Source organism: Leuresthes tenuis, unplaced genomic scaffold, assembly GCF_036924035.1.
Source record: "Leuresthes tenuis unplaced genomic scaffold, fLeuTen1.0.hap1 SCAF_3, whole genome shotgun sequence".
NCBI lineage: Eukaryota > Metazoa > Chordata > Actinopteri > Atheriniformes > Atherinopsidae > Leuresthes > Leuresthes tenuis.
In genome coordinates this window covers 26,636,698-26,656,062 of record NW_027325357.1, presented here as the reverse complement: position 1 = coordinate 26,656,062, position 19,365 = coordinate 26,636,698, and the positions used below count along the sequence as shown (strand labels likewise).

Here is a 19,365-nt window from a genome sequence, read left to right as displayed (position 1 = left end):
ACCCTACATTTGTGTGCAGGAGACATTCATCTATATCCGACACGACTAAATTGGAAGATTTAGGGGTTTTACTGGTCAGATCCCGGAGGTCTCGAATGTATCCATAACGTTGAGTCCTCTGTCTATGAGACCAAGGCAGATTGGTCTTCCCATTCTAAACAATATAATTCACACATGATACAATCTGCTCAGAGTATTCTCGGTCTCACGCTGGGTCTTTGGAAGCACACACTTTCCCAAGCACAACGCTCCCTGCTACGAAGTGATGCAACACTTCCAACAAAGATGCAATGGAGAGGAGCGTGCGTTTACTAACTGTCCTTCTAAGTACCCAGCACAGTTGGCATTGCCTCTGCTGCTTTCTCTCACTTCATCAACTTGACGGATATCATGGCTGTATTCAGCGGTGATCATCCTGAGGCGTTGTATGCTCAGGGCAAAAAGCTGAGGTCAGGCAGAGAGGAGCTGCTGGGATCTCGCTGCTGCATTGTTCCCAGATCGCTTGGCCTCTCCCTTTACTCTTTTTAGCTCTCATTTTTATTATCTTTTCTCTCTCAAAACTCTTCTCCATCTGTCTCCAAACGACACCGAAGCATTCACCGTTCCTCCGGCTGATTTGCCTGCGTGTGACCTCCCCCCTTCTCACAGAGCCATTCATAGTCAGCGCTAAAGTAGAACGCCTGGCTCTTGGCGAGCAGGAGATAGTGACACGCGGCTGTGCGCTGATAGACTTTCCACTGGAGTGGATTAAATCAGCATCAGGCTAGTGGAGCTGATTACCTCAATATGAAAATGCAGTATCTTAATGGTACATATTTTCATGAGGCAGCCCAGTTGCCTTTCATTTTGTAGCTAATACGTCTATTCTTATGAGTCATTTACTTCTTTAATTACCTTTAGCAGCAGATGCACAATGGTGTATTAATGTGAATGATTTTTACTGCCACTTTGTCATACTGAGCCTGTGATGTTGAAAGGCGTAATTGAGGTGGAAGAGCGACTCCTGAGAGAAACAATATTTAGTTGACAGTTCCTCTTGTACTCTGGGAGGGTGTTTATGAGTTTACACCGCACTAAAGCTGTAATAAAGGCAGTATTCGTTTAATAATGGCGGGGGACGGAAATGCTTTCGCTGAGATCTGCTCAGTTATTGAATCTTCACGGGAGGTTGTTCGGTGGGATCCGACAACACCGTGCGTGCGTTTCTGTCGGTCGCGTGCATCTCTCTGCGTGCGTTCCGTGGCGATGAAATCGCTGTTTGCCTTTCTCCCATTTGCAGCATGTGCAACTCTGACAATCTATGTCATTTGCATATGTGTGCTTGCAGTGAGTCGGTGTGTTTTGTCTGCCTCTTGTGTACTTTCCTTGGTGTGACTCTCTGATCCCGACCACTCTGAATAGAGGCCTTCTTTAGCCATCTGTTGTTAAGCTGCTGGCTAAGCAAGGCTGGGGAATCCAAACAAACGCAGAGCACACAGCAAACGGAAGCTGTCAGGCCTGCATAGCTGAGCTGACCTCTCTGGGTTATGGGGAGTGAGGGAAGGGGGGGATGACCCCTCTGTACCAGGCGCCGAGTGCCCGAACTGCCTGGTTGGGGCACTGTTTACCCTCCCCTCTGCACCTCCTGCAGCCTCCGCCTCCCCTCTGCTACATTTTCCATCTCTTCCATACCCCTCTCCTCTGTTGGCCACTGTTATTCTCTTCTTCCATCTGTCACCCCCCATCCCCCTTTACCTCCCCTCCCTCCATCAACAGCCCTGCTTCACAGCCTCCTCTTTTTACCTCCACTCACAGTTAATGTCTTTGCTTTTTTTTCCTAAAGTCATTTTTTTCCCCAAATCATTTGTCATGGCACCACATTACCTGTTACTGGATGAAAAACCAGCGGGCACGAAGGGGGGGGGGGCGCGTTGGACAAACAAAACAGGCTTTTGGTTGAGGTCAGGTTTGGTCTCATGTAAGTCCACACTCAGCCTTATTGTTTAAATGTGGATTTGGGAAATGTTTAGTGTTGTCATAAATATTAATAGATTAGTTGAGAAGTGCAGTTAAGGAAGGGAATCTAAGGGTTTGAAGTGGGTCGACAACGTTGATTTATTTATGTATTCTACATGAATTAGTTTGGAAATCTAAACACAGACTGGAGAGTGTTGTTGCGAGAGCCCCGTAATGTGCGAGGTTTGAGCATCAGGACCTGTTTTCCATGTGGAGTGGCTTTTTGGAAATGGCATTAATTATATACTTAGTGGGAAATCAGACTCTCCCTGCTTTGCATTGCAGATAAACGTCTGTAATACTGAGGAAAGCAAAAGAGGAAAAAATGGAAATAACACAGTTAGACATGATCCACACTGCATATCCGCTTCCATGTTTTAAAAATCACCCCCTGCCTCGTGATGATAATAATAATAAAAAAAATCATATGCATTTCAATTAGAATGGCAAGCATTGCAAGTGAATTCCATTACTGTATGGCTGCATAGTAAACACTCCCCTACCTGTATGTTAACATCAGCTTATGGCTTTACTGGATTCATTACCACCTGCTACAATCACATTATGATTTATTACTTTGCTTTCTTAAGAAGCTCAGTCTGCTGCCTCCTTGCATAAAGAAACTGGTGAGGGAAGAACCTGACTCTTGTTTGGCTAGCGCACAGGAACTTTGTAGAGGAAGGATAAATGTCAGGTGAGCTGAGATGCGCAGTCAGTCAGAAAGTCGAGCAGATAACCTTGACATTTAGGCTGCTGGTACTGAAAACTCCACAGAGGCTGCAGAGCAAGACCAAGGGGGCCTGCTATTGTCTTAGCTGGACTACATGAAGAGCTAACCTATTAGTCGTGCTGTTGCCGTCTGTCTCTGAGCCTCACTCTCCTGCTTTAACAAAGCCTGGCGAAACATGGCCGCTGAGTGAACGCAAGGAAGCGCCCACGTACACACACGAGCAGGAACTCACAAATAGGCGCACATCTCACTCTTTCTCCTCTTCTGTCAGTGGCCACAGGGGTCCAGTTACACCTGCTTGCACATCTTCTAGCAATTAAGAGCAATCTGCTTGAAACCAGTTCACGTTCAAGGACTTCCCTAGCTGTAGCAGGAGGCCCCCGATTATATGAATATAGACACATAGGTCTCTCTGTTGATAGGCCTGTAGTTTCCCACCGTCTTGCTTGACCCATGACAGAGATTCTGAGTCTTGAAGGATTTGAGTTATGTGCATGTGTTACACTCTATTCAAGTGGAGTGACGCTTCTGCTTCCTCCTCTGGTTGGTTGATATGTTTTTTGATTGTTCCGTTGGCGCCGTTAAGTTGCATGAAGAGAGAGGAGAGGTCTATCTGAAATATGTCTGTTTTTTGTTGCAACGGGGAAAAGGTGCAGCCAGGGATTCAGCAGAAAGCAGACATGACTGTGTGGCAATGCTCTGAGCTGGGATTTGTAAGACACCCAGAGCTGGCTTTAGCAGCAGGAAACCCCAAAGCCTGTAAATAATCCACATGTGCAGACTGCACATAAAGACATCCAGTGCTTAGCAGTTCCCTTATCGCAGCGTGATAGCCCAGAGGCATAAGAGACGCAGGCCTCTGTTCACTAATATGGTGTGAAAGTAGATGCAGAGAGAAAACGCTTGTTGTTTATTGAGGAAGTTGTGCTAACACGGCGAAGAGGATGTGAACTTTGAACACATTTGAAATGGGAAAATAAAAGAGAATTTCAAATGACAACAAAACCAAACTGAAGCGTCTTTGTTGCTGACAAAACTTTATAGTGTCGTGATGGAAGTTTCTAATCACCTGGAGGACTCACTCCCTCGTGCTATCTGCGAGTGTGTGTGTGTGTGTGTGTGTGTGTGTGTGTACCTGTAACTGTCAAACAATGAATGTATGTATGGTGTGTGTAAATGTAGCTGTCTGTGTGTGCAGGGGTGTTCCCTTCCACACAGCCTCACTTTGGAATTACGACAGGACTTCTGTAGTTTTCACATCCAAACAGAACATTAACAGAAACATTTGAACCTTTTTCGGTCTAATCAGGTCAGGTCTAATTTGGTAAAGCAGTAAGTCTGAGTGTTGTCTGTAAACGCATCATGTTCCCAGGCCTTGTGAAGGTGATACATCTTGATTGCCTTGAAGAAACCACTTTAATTTTGACACAGATGTTCATTCTTATTCATGGAGGAACTGATAACAGTTCTCATATCAATAGTAAAGGTTTCATGTGACCTCAAAATGAATTCTGAGTCAGCTCAAGAATATTTTTTGCTGGTTCTGAAAACATGACACACAGATGTCTGTAAGGTTACATTAAAAGTGAGTCCTCACTTTTAGATTGTTTTTTTTGTCTGCGTTGCATCAGTAGAGCACAGCGGCTGCAGTCACTGACTGGTGGCTGCTCGCGACCTGCACAGCAGTGACGTTGTTCAGCGTGTTAAAGCAAACAACCACCTGATGCAGCTCGTGACCGGTTGAAAAGTCACTGCTTTCTCACAAACACGTCCAAAAGCCCAGATCTCAGTGCAGCTCACAGTTACCGTCTCCTACCCTTAACAGTTTCTAAGCCATCAGTTCTTTTTTCTCTCCATTCTTTGTGCTGCATCTGTTCGATGCTCGTTTCAAATTCATCCCGTTATCCGGGGCAGCTCTTACATGCACTTGTCCATCAGCCGTCCAGCACCTTTGAATGTAAGATCAAAAGCAGATACTATGAAGAGATAGAGCAGGAGAAGGAGCGGAGCGCTCTGACATAGGAAAGTGGGTGCTGTGTAAACACAGCAGTGTCACTTCACAATAGGTTATTTTAGCCCCACGTTGGGCCTCTCAAAGGCACGCCACCTCCGGCGTCCTTTTACTGACACAAACTTGACAGCAGCATTCCTGATGCATGACGCTGAACACATGAATTAGATTTTTTTTGTTGCTGTTGTATACCAACAACAGCGTTAACACATCCTGTAAAGCTGGCTTTCAGCGGGGTCATTGTTGTGAAGTCAGCATGTTCGGGCTGCGGTATGGTTTCACTTCATTTGCCTACATCAAGACCATCAGTGATTATCATTTCAGGGGAATGATCGCATAATTAGCGCCCTTAATTTAGTCTGAAGTGTATTTAGATGAAGCTGTCGAAAAGGCTAATTTTCCTTTCATGAAACAAAATAGCATTATTGTTAGAACTGGCATGTTACTGCCCCTGCATTAAGCTGGAGGTAAGACTCCAACCACAGACTACCTGTGAGCTGGTGTTTTAGTACCTTTATTGAGTTATTTTCAGCGTCGATGTTAGAATATGAATGCATTTGTGAATGCCGCATAGTTTCAGCTTCAGTTTCTTCGAGCACTTGTTGAAACTGGCCTTTTTACGGCCTGCTTTTCTTTTTTCTTTTTCTTTTTGCTTCGATGACCGCGAGGAAAGACTTCCCAGAAATGTATCTTTTCATCCATTACTGTCTGAACTTCCTATCATATCCTGTTGACTCAACTATCTTTGTTCCAACACCCTCGTTTGTAAACCCAGACACACACACACACACACACACACCGCACACACATTTCACTGCATGTGTCATCAGTTACAGGGAAAGAAAACGCCGAACATTGTTTACTCTTCATTGTACCGGTAATACCACACCTTGGGCGTCATTTTCATTTGAGTTTCCTTCTGAATTTATCAGTATTTCAGTATCAGACCCGTTTAAGTCACTGTAAACGCTTCCAAAAAAAGCAAAACTATTCGTCTGACCTTTTGGATGAAGCCCTCTTAGCAAAAAGCGTATTCATCTGTGAGTAATGTTTACAACCTGCAACGTAGATGTAGGGATTTTATGTGGGAATATTTCTTTTTCTTTTTATTCAAAAGAAAAGTTTTGAATTAAAAAAAAAAGCACATCCAACTTTTTTATTTTATTTTTTTCCAACAAATTTTTTCTTCAGTTCTACCCTGCTTCAGAAATTGTTGCTGTGACTTTTAAGGTGCTTTGGAGTCAAACCTTGTGTGACACTCAAAATGTAAATATTGGCCTCATGCGTGGGAGTGAATCTTGCTCACAGAGTTCTTGCTTTGAATTTAAACACTTTCTATCTGAGTGTTGTTGCTTTGAGGGATTTCCCCCCACAAATTTCAGTGCAAAAAAACAGTTGGGCACGCAGAGCGATGCACGTCTCTCGAATGTCGTTTATCCCTGAATATAAAGCTTGGGGGGGGGGGGGGGGGGGCGGGGGGGGCACGGACGGACGAAGGGAGATAGAATTTTCCTCCTCCTACGGTGAAGTGCAAGGAGTGTGGCCTCTTTGTAGCCTGTGGTCATATTTCTGCCTCATGATGTCATCCGACAGCCGTGCGTCTTGGTGGGTCGATGCACACACCCACATACAGACCATCATACAGCTGTTCGCTTCAACCCCCGAACTGCGTCTCCCCTTTCTGTCTTAAACTATTGTCCGACTTTCCTGGCATCTCTTGTTTTTCGTCTGCACACACTGCGTTTCTGTTGATATCTTACTTTCACACACTCTTTTACAGGCTTTACTCACTTTTTCACACATCGCTGTTTTTTCTCATTTCTGTTCTGTGGTTTTTCTCACTATCTTCTTGTCAAACATTCCACTAAAACTTTTTTTTTTTTTTTTTTGCAATCACAGAAGTTTTCAAATGATCGACCAGACTGCCGATAGACAGATCTGACTTTGAGATGAGCTTGGATGCGCCCTGCAACTGTTTGTGTAATTGTGGGAGCGATGGTCTGAGGAACACGGAAAGAATGAGGCCAGTTATTTACCCAGATGGTTTACTGGTGGAGGTGTGAGGCTGGCCAGCTCACTGTGGGAACACAACGCTTGCTTTTCTTGGTATCGCTGACCGTTTTCGAGACCACTGTGTTCCCCCCCACCCTCCCCACCTCTCTCCAGCTTTGTTTGCTCTGGATGGCATGTTTGATTATTTATCGTAAGGGAAAAGGGAGTAGCTGGAGCAATAAACATGTGTCTGCACTGTATTTTGTTTTCCACTGAGAAGGCCGTGTCCTTTAACAGATATGTGAAGCAGCCATAAAGTCTTTTATTTGCTTTCTGGAGGCGAGTTCGATGGAGTGAAAGGAGGATCAAAAGCTTAGATTAGGCTCTTTGACAATCTGTGTTTGCAGTGAATGCAACTTATCAACAGATACATATTACCTCTGGATATCTGGAGAAATATCCATTTTTTTCCCTTTGTGGTCTGTTTTGACATCTATTAATTGTTTACGCTTGCATTGGTGTTATTACTCCAAACAGGAGAGTTTGAAAGATGTTTGTGGGAGTATTGTTATAAGGGGACACATTTGCTCTGGTAAAATGTATCAAACTCTTGTGAAGAGGCTTTAGGCCCATCTACCTCAAGCATTTCCTACATTATTAACATTTTTTTTTTTTGTATTTCTCTCCTCTAGGCCGTCTTGGTGGCTCGGCAGATTCTCCTCCAGCAGCAGCAGCAGCAGCAGCAGCAGCAGCAGCGGCAACAGCAGTCTCAACAAAACACTGGCCGCAAATCCCCCAAATCCAACGACAAGCAGCAGAGCTTCCAGGTACTGCAAATCTGCCAATCTCTGATCAGTTCCGATTAGCAGATTGGCATCAGGTGGTTTGGTTATTTCACTTTGTGGTTTCTGAAACAGAGAAAAAAAAAATCGAGTGAATTTTTTTGCAACTCTGGCAAGAACACAGTGTGCGAGAAAAAGTACAGCAGTGGGTTAAGTTCACAAACAGGAAATTAAAATAAGCAGTGCAACATTTGCAGTTATATGTCTCTCGCAGTTGGTGTGATTTAGCAGCACAAGCACACAATCGAACAGGTGTTTTCCAAATCTTAACCGGGAAAAATCCTGCACGAGAGGAAGAAATTGGCAGACAAACCTATTTGTGACGATTTTTGGAACACACGTGTTCATCCAGAATTTCCCTGGACCGGCATCTACAGTAGACGGTATTTTCTCGACTGACGCTTTATTTAAAAAGTGTATAGTTTCGATGTTAAGCAAGAGATCTTCTATGAAAGGGAAAAGAAAAAAGAAAGTAGAGACAGGAAAGTGGTATTCTTCCCACAAAGAAGTGAACCTGTCCAAGCAGAAGAAACTCCATCCATTCCCTGCTTAGCTTCCATCAAACAAGCATGCATGCACACACACACACACACACACACACACACACACACACACACACACACACACACACACACACACACACACACACGCACGCACCCCAGAAATAAAAGACAAGGCAAGTCATTACCACAAGCAGCAGGAGGCGCCACAGAGCAGCCCATGGGTGGGGTGGAACTGCCTCGTGGTGGGCTTTGAAGGTGGAGTAGAGAAAGATGAGGAAGGTGGAGGAAAGTGCAAAGGTTAAGAGAGGTAAAGAGGTGGTGGAACAGTTCAGCCTGCCTCTCCAAAAGGGGGAAAAAAGGATTTTTTCTTATATTTCATCTTGTTTTACTTTCAAATTGAACGGCACTTCACATCTGATGCAATATTTACGTTTATTTCAGATCAGCTGCCTCAGAGATGTATATCTTTGTTTGAACAACGAGCGCTTGTTTGTGTCAGTGTGAAATTGCAAACGACTTCAGGGCATATTTGGTAATTAATACAGAGGCCCTGTTCTCCTTGTGTGTGTATATATAATATTTAATACCCTGACTATCCCATTGGGGGCCCATTTTAATGAGCTATTGTTGAAGCTAGGTCTAATGTCAGGTTGTGGAAAAGCCTCTTTGTTGTGCAGATGTCTTCGGAATAGCTCCAGAGGATGAAATATGACTGTGATGACCTTTCAGTTGTGTGCATATTTGTCAGGATTCAAATAAGTTGAAAGGATCAAACTAAACAGTTTCCCCAGCCTGCCAGGGAATAGTGCTGCAGAGGTCAACAGAGGGGACCACAACGGCAGATTCCAGCGTACAGCCAGTTGTTGGTACATAGTGAAGTAGGAGACCATCTCCTGCAGACAAAGACAAAATTAAAATTCTAATTTATTAATGTATACAGAGAGCTTGGCCAAGCTGTCACTCAGCTATTGAAAAGAGAGCCGGGCCCTTTACACCCCACCTCCCCTCCTCTGCCCAGTTCTTGTGAGGAGAGCTTAGACTCGCTGTGGTATCTAACTAACGCCGTAAATTGCCTGCTGTCTAATGTTGCAAGTTGCACGTTGTTGGGTTGAAGCCACAGGTTCAGACAAGTGTTTGTTGATCTCTGAATTACAGGTTCTGCTAATTAAATGCACCCCAAGCACCACGCACACACAAGCTAAGCGTTAACATCAGCGTATGGCTCTGTGGAAGCATGTGTTGGGCTTTATTTCTTATGTTTTTTGTTTGTTTGTTTTTTTCCCTCCTCTCATGGCTTTCTGGTGTTAAACATTTTTTCGACACACCAGAGGAAAACAGTCCGAGTCTCATCTGACTTCCTCTTTTGAGAACAAACCCGTTGCCCACAGGGGCGCCCCTCACACAGAACATCCACTATCTCCATCACACAGCCAGGATAATGATTCTCTGTTGAGCTGGACTGGGTCATCAAAAGACATGATCCAACAATTATGAGACTGTAGTAAGCTGACGCCTCATAAAAGCACCTGATCTGCAGACGAGGCTTCATTCATCTCAGCGGTCTTCCTATTAGGCACGAGGAGATGTGCGGAGAGACTTTTACTCATTTGGAGATGTGACTCACTTTCCAATTCATTCAAGTCAAAAATAATGAAGCACAGTGTATATGAAACAAGTGAAAAAAAATGACCAGCGTAGAGTACTAAAGGGGAAAAAAATATGAGTCAAACAAGCCTCAGAATCCTTGATCAGCATTAAATGGCTCTTTGGTTTTACCCCCCCAAGCTCACTCACCTCTCGGCACCGCCCACTGCTGCCTCTGGATGAAGATGCCTGCTCTGTATACTCAGCAGCTCAGAGGCCTTTTAATCATACTAGAGAAACAAACAGCTGCTATGCAAGCTGGAAAGCAGCTAAACATACTTGACTGGTCAAAAAGCCAGTAAATTACATTGACAGAATGACACGTGTAATTAAAAGAATTCATGCCGCTCTTACCTTTTTGCGCTTCACACCTACAGTGGCACAATGACGAGAGCCGGCAACTCCCACCCTGCTAATTACCATTATCAGTGAAATGGTAGGGTTTGACTCATTAGTTCCATGTGCATTTAATTAGAGGCAGGCTGAAATTGGATTTAACTTATTACTTTTTCATGGATCACTTTCTTGTCATCACTTCAAATTGGATTGCAGCCCCAGGTAACTAATTATGCCAGCCGCAGGATCAGGAGTGGAGAAATGGGTAATTAGGAACAACACTGTCGGACCCTCGCTGATAGTCCACCAGCACCGAGGCGGGGGGAGGGGAATCTACTGCTCGTTTGTGACGTTGATCACGATACTAGCTGGTTAACTGCACCTCTTTGCAGGGGATCCGAGGTTTGCATCTGTCTCCTACAGGGGATTATGTGGCACTCAGCTGGGCAGTAGATGTTGTGTCAACATGGTGTCTATTGCTATCAGTGCAATATCCAGATTCGACATGCTTCCCATCCAGGACTGTGTATGAGACAGAGGTTTGCCATTCATGGCACTGTTCCAGTGACAGGTGTTTGGTAAGGTGAAGTTCACTGTTTGAATGGAACAAAGAGTTTTCTGTCTGTTGTTAATTTGCTCCGACTGTATCAAGAATAAATGAAAGGCTAATTTAAGGAGAGAAAGGTGGATGATGAAGAAATGTAGCATTAGCAGAGATGGTTGCTTGTGGAGAAGCAAAGTTAATAACTGTCCATACTGCATGTTAATGCAGATCTATGGATACATACTGTAAAATGGCTGCTTTTTCTTCAGATTTTTTGTCTTCTAAAATAGATTAAATTGATGAGTAACACATTTCGGTAAAATATTTTATCTATCTCTACAGATACATATATACTTAATGAATGAACACATTGTGCGAGTGGCACATTAAAGTGGAGGAGTTTCTTTGTTAGGAAGCTGACACAGAGAATCTGTCTCCTTTGCCTTTCATCTACTTTGTATTTATTGTAATCACGTGTTGGCACTCTGTTTTAATAAGTGATAAATGTTACACTGAATATTTTTGTAATGTCAAAGGAGCATCATTTATTTCTTCAGACACAATGATAATATTTCACACTATGCCAACAGACAGTATCCTTATCTGCACAGTTCTCAGTTAAGGACGCGGTCCACACGTCTTTTTTTTTGTTTTTTCTTCTCTCTTTTTCTCACTCGGTGTTTTCACACCACAGTGTCCAGCCTCACAGAGGGCATCTCCAGGTCAAAAGATAATGTCTTTTCAGTTTACAGGATGAAAGCCTTTTTAGTTGGAGAGCCTTTCTCCAGCGCCCCTCCTCCCTGCGTTTGCTCTTCACATCCTTCATTTGTGGTCTGTTGGGGGGAAGCGTGATGTGACACAATCCAGGGGCCGAGCCTCCGTCTGACAGGACAGGGAGAAGCCGCCGGCTCTCTTTCCCTCCCTCTCCTACTGTTTTTGCAGTAGGCCCATGGCATTGTCCTGACACATGTATACCACAGAGCTCCAATCTGTAAGTCATTAGAGCACTGAGCCAAAGCCTGCCATGTGGAGCTCAGCCAGGGCTGCAGGGTGATCTGAGGCAGCATTTTGAGGTGCCTTCTCAGTCCAGTCTACCACGGGTCCAAAGTGGCAAAGCAGTGGCAGCCCGCTGGCGAGAAGACAGGTCCAGATTCATTTTCTGAATATTTCATATTAAATACATATTCTTTTGGTGAAAACAAAGGGTATTTCTTTTGATATGAATTTAGACTCTGTTAAAAAAACATTTAAACTGTCAGAATAGAGTTTTAAAAAGAATGCGGGAGAATGAACAGATTCCTGAACTGATCAGATCTGAAGGTTCACAATCATTACAGCTGCCTTTTCATCTGATTTTCATGCAATTGCCTGCTGGAAAAGCATGCATGTGCTGTAGAAGCCTCTTTGCATGAGTCGTTTGTGGTAACATTAACCAAAGACCTCTGTTTTGTTCGATTGTCTAGGAGATTAGATTGAGAGCTATTGCAGAAAATTTGTGGTCGACATTAAGCTTGAGAAGTTGACAAAATTTGTGTAGGTATATAGGACAAGATTAAGAAGCACAAGAACAACTAGATGAGTAACTTTCTCCCTTTTAGCAGCTATCGCTAGCACTGTTAAAGTAGTGCTGCAGGCTTATGATGACGATGCTCAGCAGATGCATCCATGCATGTGGCTGCATGGAAGCTTCTTCTCTCATGTCGCATGGCCACTTGTCAGATATATAGCTGAAATACTAGTGCATACTGAAGTGACATAAGTTGGATTTGAAAATCTAAAACGATGAACAGATTTCTATCTCCACAGGGTCCGAATATTAGGTTCAGATTAATCAAGTCAGATTTGAGTCATTTCAGCCTTGAAATGTGAACGTAGCCATAGTTATTACTCGACAGTTTCCTGCTGTCAAAACCCAGTTGGCTTATATTAGCACAAAGGATAAGGAGGAGAATGAGCTAACCTAAATCTGACTTGTCTTATTCTGCTCCTAAATGTGTCCTCAGTGTGAAGTTGTCAGATTCTTCCTTGAGTTAAGCTAAGCTAAGTAGCTTGTGGTTCAAGAAAGAAACAGCGGTATGATTCTTCTCATCTAACCTTTTTCCTCCCGAGTTCCCTCCTGATTGAAATGAACATTTTTTTGCCATCCTTGATTCTTATAGGATTGTGAAGGCATAGATATTTTGCGCAAAAGTTCTTCAGAATGTTTTCTGCGTTAGTCTACAAAGTGTCTGCTACAGTAAAGTCTCATTGTTCATCTGGAGTCTGTGTAGGTTTGAGCTCCAGAGGCAGTTTGAGTCTTTGTGTTTGTTAAAAGTCTCTTGGTGATGCTGTAATGAAATCACATTTTGAGGTGATACAATCTGTCATGAATGATCAGCCCCGAACCAAAGCCACTGCTGGCGTGGTAGCTGGGGATCGGGCCGTCTCTTCTGCAGCTTGTTTTCCTCATCATATTGTAAAAATGTATTATGTGTACGTATAGATTAGAACCAGGTTGGGGATAATCCTGTCAGAATGAAATCATCCGTCCTAGTTTCACATAGTTGAGCAGAGACTTGGGAGGAGGGCAGCTGTCTTGGGAGCTCTTTCTCAGCCAAGACGATGACTCTTAAATTGACTCCAGTCACAGCACTGGGAGCCACTCTACCATTTCCAGGACCATCTTTTCATTGGAGCCCTGATGTTTCCCCTTCAAGCAGTCAACCCTCCACCCCACTCAACCGTCGACACAGAAACACTCACGCACACACGTCTTCTTGAAACTTGTTGTATCTTTGTGTCATCCTCTGGCACTACGTCTTGATGTCAGGCGTGCGTTGTTTCGAGTGATTCACGCGCCCTCTGCAGAGGGGTGGAAGGATGGATGGGCGCACAGTCAGCCATAGCATTAAACACTAACAGCTTCTCAAGGTGCAGGCAAGTCAGCATCAGCTCACGATGCAACTTCTCCTTGAGTGTCACGGCACGTTTTTGGCAGCTTGGTAACTCTGATTCCATTTTCACTTTTGCGAGGAAGAGACAAGAGAAAAACATTCTTGCTCTGACAGCAAGAGAAAAACCCAGAAAAAAGACGGGTCCCATGGGAACATCACGTTTATACCACATTTCTATTCTACATTTCACATATCACCACCTACCCTACAGACAGGAAAGTAATGATATTTTGATGTCTTTCTTCATGTTTTGTTGCGATAGTTAAAAGAAATCTACTTGAAAACAGGAAAGAAGAAGAATATTCCTCCTTGTTTGTTATTTCCAGGAATGTTTAACTTGTAGACTCACCATGTGGTGACAAGAGCAACCCACAGCTCAACACGTTTCTACGCTGCTAAAATCTGGCTGATTATCAGAGCAAATCCTGTGGAGCCTTCTTATAAAAGCTGATTATTTATTAACAGTATGACAACACTTATGAAAATAATAGCTGTATTAGCTGAAATATAGTTACAGACTCAGTAATGGAGTTATTTTTTTTTTACCTCTGCAGCTTGCACAGAATGCCTGTTATTGTCTATTAAGGCACTCAGCACAGAGCTTCTTTGTATTGATATAGTTTTCAATTTAAATCAAAGGTGAATCAATTGCCAAACAAGACAAGGCAAAAATTCCCCCACCTCCCCAAATCGACGTTTCTCAAAGCCAAAAGTGTTCTTGTTTTGACTAAGTGAAAAGCCACACAAAAGGCGGTACATGTGCGCTGAAACACAAAGCTCTGTTGTACTCTGGTTGGCATATTACCTCAGGAAATATTTTGCAAATACAGAGTTGACATTTGCTGACTAAACAATGCGTTCCTGAATGCTGAAATTAAAAGTAAATAACCAAACCCATATATAATAGACCAGGAGGAGCAGAGTGAGTCAGGCGTGACTTACTGTAACTCCATTCTGCTTCGGGTGATAACCTCATTCACTCTGAATATGACTTATTCCAAGTATCAGAGGGAGGATCAGTGGGTTGCAAGATGTTAAACGTGGGTTTGCTGTAATTTCATGGCATATCACAGCATGGAAATGCACTTTTATTTTTACAAGTCTCGTTAAAACTCTTCACAAATAAATGAGCCGTACTAAAATGGAGAAAGGCTTTAACTTCCGTATGAGGTGTGACATAAAAGAAGTAAAAGTAACATGATAATAATAATAACAGATAGAAAAAAAGCAGGTCACCGTTCGCTCCGTTTTCCTTTACTTCAGAATAGAAACGCCTCCCTTCAAAGAAGATTCTTGTTCGGTTGTTTAAATGCTGGCGAAATGACGCTGCACACTCCTGTCCTGTGTCAGAATGAGTGGGTGAGTAGCCAAATTACAGGTTTAATGTAGCTTCGGTGTGGACGTTACAAAGTGTTCGGAAAACCCTGTTGATCGCTCGTCTGCTTCAGTCATTTGCTTTGAATTTGAAATATTTTTCGCATGTTGGGAATCTGAAAAGTATCGTTACTTTGTGGATTCCAGGCAGAGCAGGTGTTACTTCTGTAGGTCCCACACCTGCCTTCCTGCTTGTAAACAATCATTTACTTCACACCCACAGAGAGAAACGGGTTGTGTTTGTTTTCTCATGACAGTGGACCCGGTCACAAACGCCTCTCAAGAAAAGGAATGAGCATACTTTAGTCTTCCTCTCCATTCTTCTCCTTCTCTTTATGTAGTAACGGTAACGCATTTGTTGGCATGCCAGGGCAGCTTTATTCACTGGCTGCGATAGTGTTTTGGGAAGGCTTTGTAATGGGAGCCGAGTCGTTATCTTTAGCCCAGGCCAGACCAGACATTAACTCATACTTTCACTCTAACTCAAGCAGGAAATGGGAGTATTTTATAATGTCATCCACTCTGTCATGAATACAATCGCTCACTTCTCTCTGTAAACCACCACAAGGGACGTCGGTTCATGGCTCAAGAGATATTGATGTTTCTCTGCGCGCAGGACCGGGGAAAAAAAGTCTATATAGCTTGTGTATCACATCGACATATATGTGTAATTATTTTACATGGCGCAGGAACAGAGGCAATGGATTAGAAAGAAACCGTGTGAGAAGAGAAGCTTGAACTGTGTGTCTGCTAAATTTATCATGAGGCCTTTGGGAGCGTTGAAATGAGAACAGTGGCCTATTACTGCTAAGAAGGTGTTTTATTGAGAATACGCCGACATGCCACCCCAGGGAGAGTGCCGGGGGAGAAGAGTGTGGCCGTAGCCTAAACCACTTTGTGCTTGTGTGTGTGTGTGTGTGTGTGCGTGTGCGTGTAGTTGTAAGCACATGCCTGCACGTCACTGTCTTTTTTTGCGTGAGCCGTCTCGAGCATGTCAGATAGAAAATAAAAGCCCCTTTTCTCCCACTTAATTATTCACTGTGATATGTATTGGAATTGTCACTTTTGACACTTGAGGTGTCCCAGTCAATAATTTATATAGGTCAGGCCAGCTAAGCAGAGCTCATTGTTAGTTATTAGCAGATGAGAGCAGTGGCTTGTTATGCCGACGCTCTGTTTATTTTACCAGTGTGTTTGTGAGCTGGAATGCATCCATGAATATTCCTTCATCCTTGGCCAAGGGTTTATAGTTGTTGATATGAGCTGTGTTTCGGAGCTCTGTTATTCCGCTCTGTGTTTATTGTCACGATAATTGACAAAGTGAGGTGTTAATCTTGCCCTTTCTTCTGAATTCTTTAAGTGGGTTGCACAATTTTGTCAACCTGGTTTTATTGTTGGGACTAAAAGTTTAACGGATTAGCAGCTCGCTCCCTTTTCTTAAGCTTAGATGTACTGAAGAATGAATTGTAGTTAAAAGCAAATGGCTTCTGCTGACTCTCAGAGTTGTTCAGCCGGGATAAGAGAGTATATACATTGTGAGGAGCTCGGGTTGACACGCTGCCCTCCGTCTCTCCTGGCGAGTTCAGGGAGCTCTCCAGTAGGTGGCAGGGTACTGTTTCCTCTGTCTCTCTCCCTCACTGAGAGCACATTGCTGTTGAAGAGTGTGATGATATCATGACAGCTAATTGCTCTCATCGGGATGGAGTTGGATGGATTGCCTTGTAGCTGGTGTAATGTTAGCTGTTAATATAAGTGGGTTTAGCTTCTCTGAAGCCAAACTGGAGGATAAGTGTTTAAAAACTGGAGAGGGAAAAAAAAGCCGCTGTGGTTGATTTCATGACCGAATGCACTCAAACTTGCTTCTGCATATTGCAACTAGTTGCGTGCTGTAATGCGAGAACAAACTGTATACAGATTAGCATCCCCTGAGGAACTGCAGTGCAAAACAAACTGTTCTCATAAATGCATTATTTCACTATTTCGATACATCTGTTATTGCCTCTTGGGAAATTTCAAAGGAAGAGAAAAAAAATCCAAATAACTACAAAGCATCTGAATTGTTTGTCCTTTTTGTGTTATCTATTTATTTATTTTTCCATGAGTTGTGTCTTTGTTGTGGTAGCGTAAACAATACCATTTAGCAGAACAATAAAGGGGCTGATAGCGGGGCCACTTTTCTTTCTTTCCACTGGATAGCTGTGTTTACTTATCTCTTGTTTAATTAAAGGCCTTCTTTTCTTTAAGCTCCCATTGTTTCAATTCCACGGCCAGAGTCCCGGCATGGGTCAAAGGGTTAACAGCCGTCAACTGTGCCTTTTCTTTTTTTCTTTCTTTCTTTTTTCCTTTTTTTTTTTTTTTTTAAAGGGGCCCCCACACAATAGCACAGTTTCACCTGCAACCCAGACCGCGGCTCCCTATTGTGTGGCCCCATTTGAATTGATTATGTTTAGAGGGCTGGTTGTGATTGGTGGGGAAGGGCGTGGTTGATTGGATAGTTTTGTATCTTGTCAGCCAGGGAGCAACCTAGCGCGTGCAATCTGTCTGTATCCTGAGGAAGGTTGGAGACTCCACAGCACAGCAGCGCTCGCTCTCACCAGCCCGTGCGCCTCTTCCCCTCTCGCTCTCTCACTCTCTCTCTCTCTTCCCCCTCGCCGCTCTACTCTCCGCTCTGCTTCACTCCGCACCGCGTGGCCCGGCACTCTGTTTACCCTGCCAGCTAAATGGAGTTTGTCAGGTTTGTCAATATGATTGATTTCTGTGATTTTTGCCAGCTTTCTTGTGTAAAAAACTTGACAATTTAATTTGACCGGAGAAAAGGAGAAAAGGAGATCTATTGTCTGCCGTTGATGTTCTATCATTGGAACTGGTTATTTTTGCCATGCAGTTTGCATGAATAGAGCAGCTATCCAGGGTTTACTTTGACACTTTAAATGCTCGGTCTGATAAGAAGAGGATATCACATGCTGTAGACTGCATTATATTACATGTTGTACATGACTTTACCTGAATGTATTGCTTTTTAAGGCGAGACTGCTTCTGTTTACCTGTTTACTCTGCTCATAATTGTTGCCACAAACTGAGCATTTTCCCTTTCCTTCTATTCAACTGTTTTTTTTTTTTCTTTTTATCTGGCTTCACCTAAGAATTTGTATCGTGTTTATGACGTAGATTTAGCATTTTACAGTGTTTGGTGAGTTTTATTTACTTTGCTGATAGTGAGCTAACCAGTTAAGCAGGATCTGGTACTGTACTGTGTGCTGTTGGAATTATGGAAAGCTCTGAGAAAAACAAGAAACCGGTTAGTCTTTTTTTCTTTTAAATCTACATAAACCACTGTAACATATTTCTTGTTCTGTTGTTAGAAACATTTGCAGGGTAAAAATCATTGAAACACTCACAGGTTTTTTTTTCTCATTGTGTATTTTGTGATCATTTTCTCCTCTGAGTTAACGAGTGCTGGTCAGACTTTTTTTGCTCTCAGGCGATGGTCTGGACTAATTCTCGCTGTCCTCATGGTGTCACAGTGAATTAAGACAGAGGCTGGCACAGCTCTATATTTGACACTGTCACCACAGACCAGGTTGTCACTCCAAATGTCATCGCTCATCTTTCTGTAAAGTTAGTGCGCGTTTGTCCGTATGGGCCTCTGTGTGTGCATATGTGTGTGCATATGTGTGTGAGTGTGTGTGTGTGTGTTTTTCACAATAAAAGGAATTACTGAGTAGATTTCAGGCGAAAGTTTGCTGTCATTTTGCTCAGTTTCTCAAGTTTGAAAGCTGCGAGGTTTTATTCAGACAACAGATTTTGACTTTGCTCTGTGTTGTTTTAGTTGTTTAATGAGCTTGAGTGTTTTTGTTTCTGAAGCTTGAACATAGAGGGGGGAAAAAACGCTTTTTTCGGAGGGTTTTTTCAGAGTCCGTTTGCACTCGCCATTTAGCTGAAACTTTGGTGGATACAGTGTTTCGGCTCCTTGCATCAGTGCTTGGAAAGTGGGAGCTGGAGACTATCAGATGGTTGAGGATGAGAAGAGCGAAGCCCAAACAGGGCAGTGTTCCCCGTAATGCTGTGCAGCTGTGCAGCCGAGGCTCGCACTTTGGGAGAGCTGGAGTGCGAGCTGATTGGGTTGACAGTTTGTAATCAAAGTTGATTTATTGTTCATTAGTAGTGCATTAGCCCTTTCAGGCAGGAGCGTTATTTGTGCAGTGGCCTGTCAAGGCAAGGGGCTGCCAGCACCTGTCATTTCTAAACCATGACATAGACAACCAGATATTAGCTGTGTACCCAGAGAGGGGGGCACAGGGGGTAGCCTGCAGAGCCCCACGGCTCGCTGGGATATCCTTTACAGGGACGATCTTTGCTTTGTAGTGGAGGATTCAGGCAGAGACGGAGATAGACGGGGAAATAGTTTAGAAGTGATATAGTGAGCCACCAGCTGCTCTCTGCTGCTATTCCCTGGCATTT

At 43.4% G+C, this 19,365-nt stretch overlaps 1 protein-coding gene across 9 annotated transcripts in view; it reads left to right on the top strand.

Annotated features, from left to right (window-relative positions):
* Window positions 1-19,365, top strand: part of foxp1b (forkhead box P1b) — a 154,507-nt gene that overhangs the window by 93,462 nt on the left and 41,680 nt on the right. For 8 of the 9 annotated variants that reach the window (XM_072382843.1, XM_072382841.1, XM_072382842.1 and 5 more), the window contains one exon: window positions 7,421-7,555. In XM_072382843.1, the coding sequence (XP_072238944.1) occupies window positions 7,421-7,555 (135 nt within the window). Of the gene's footprint in view, window positions 1-7,420; window positions 7,556-17,440; window positions 17,639-19,365 lie in introns of those variants that run through there. The other variant, XM_072382848.1, reaches the window with a different exon arrangement.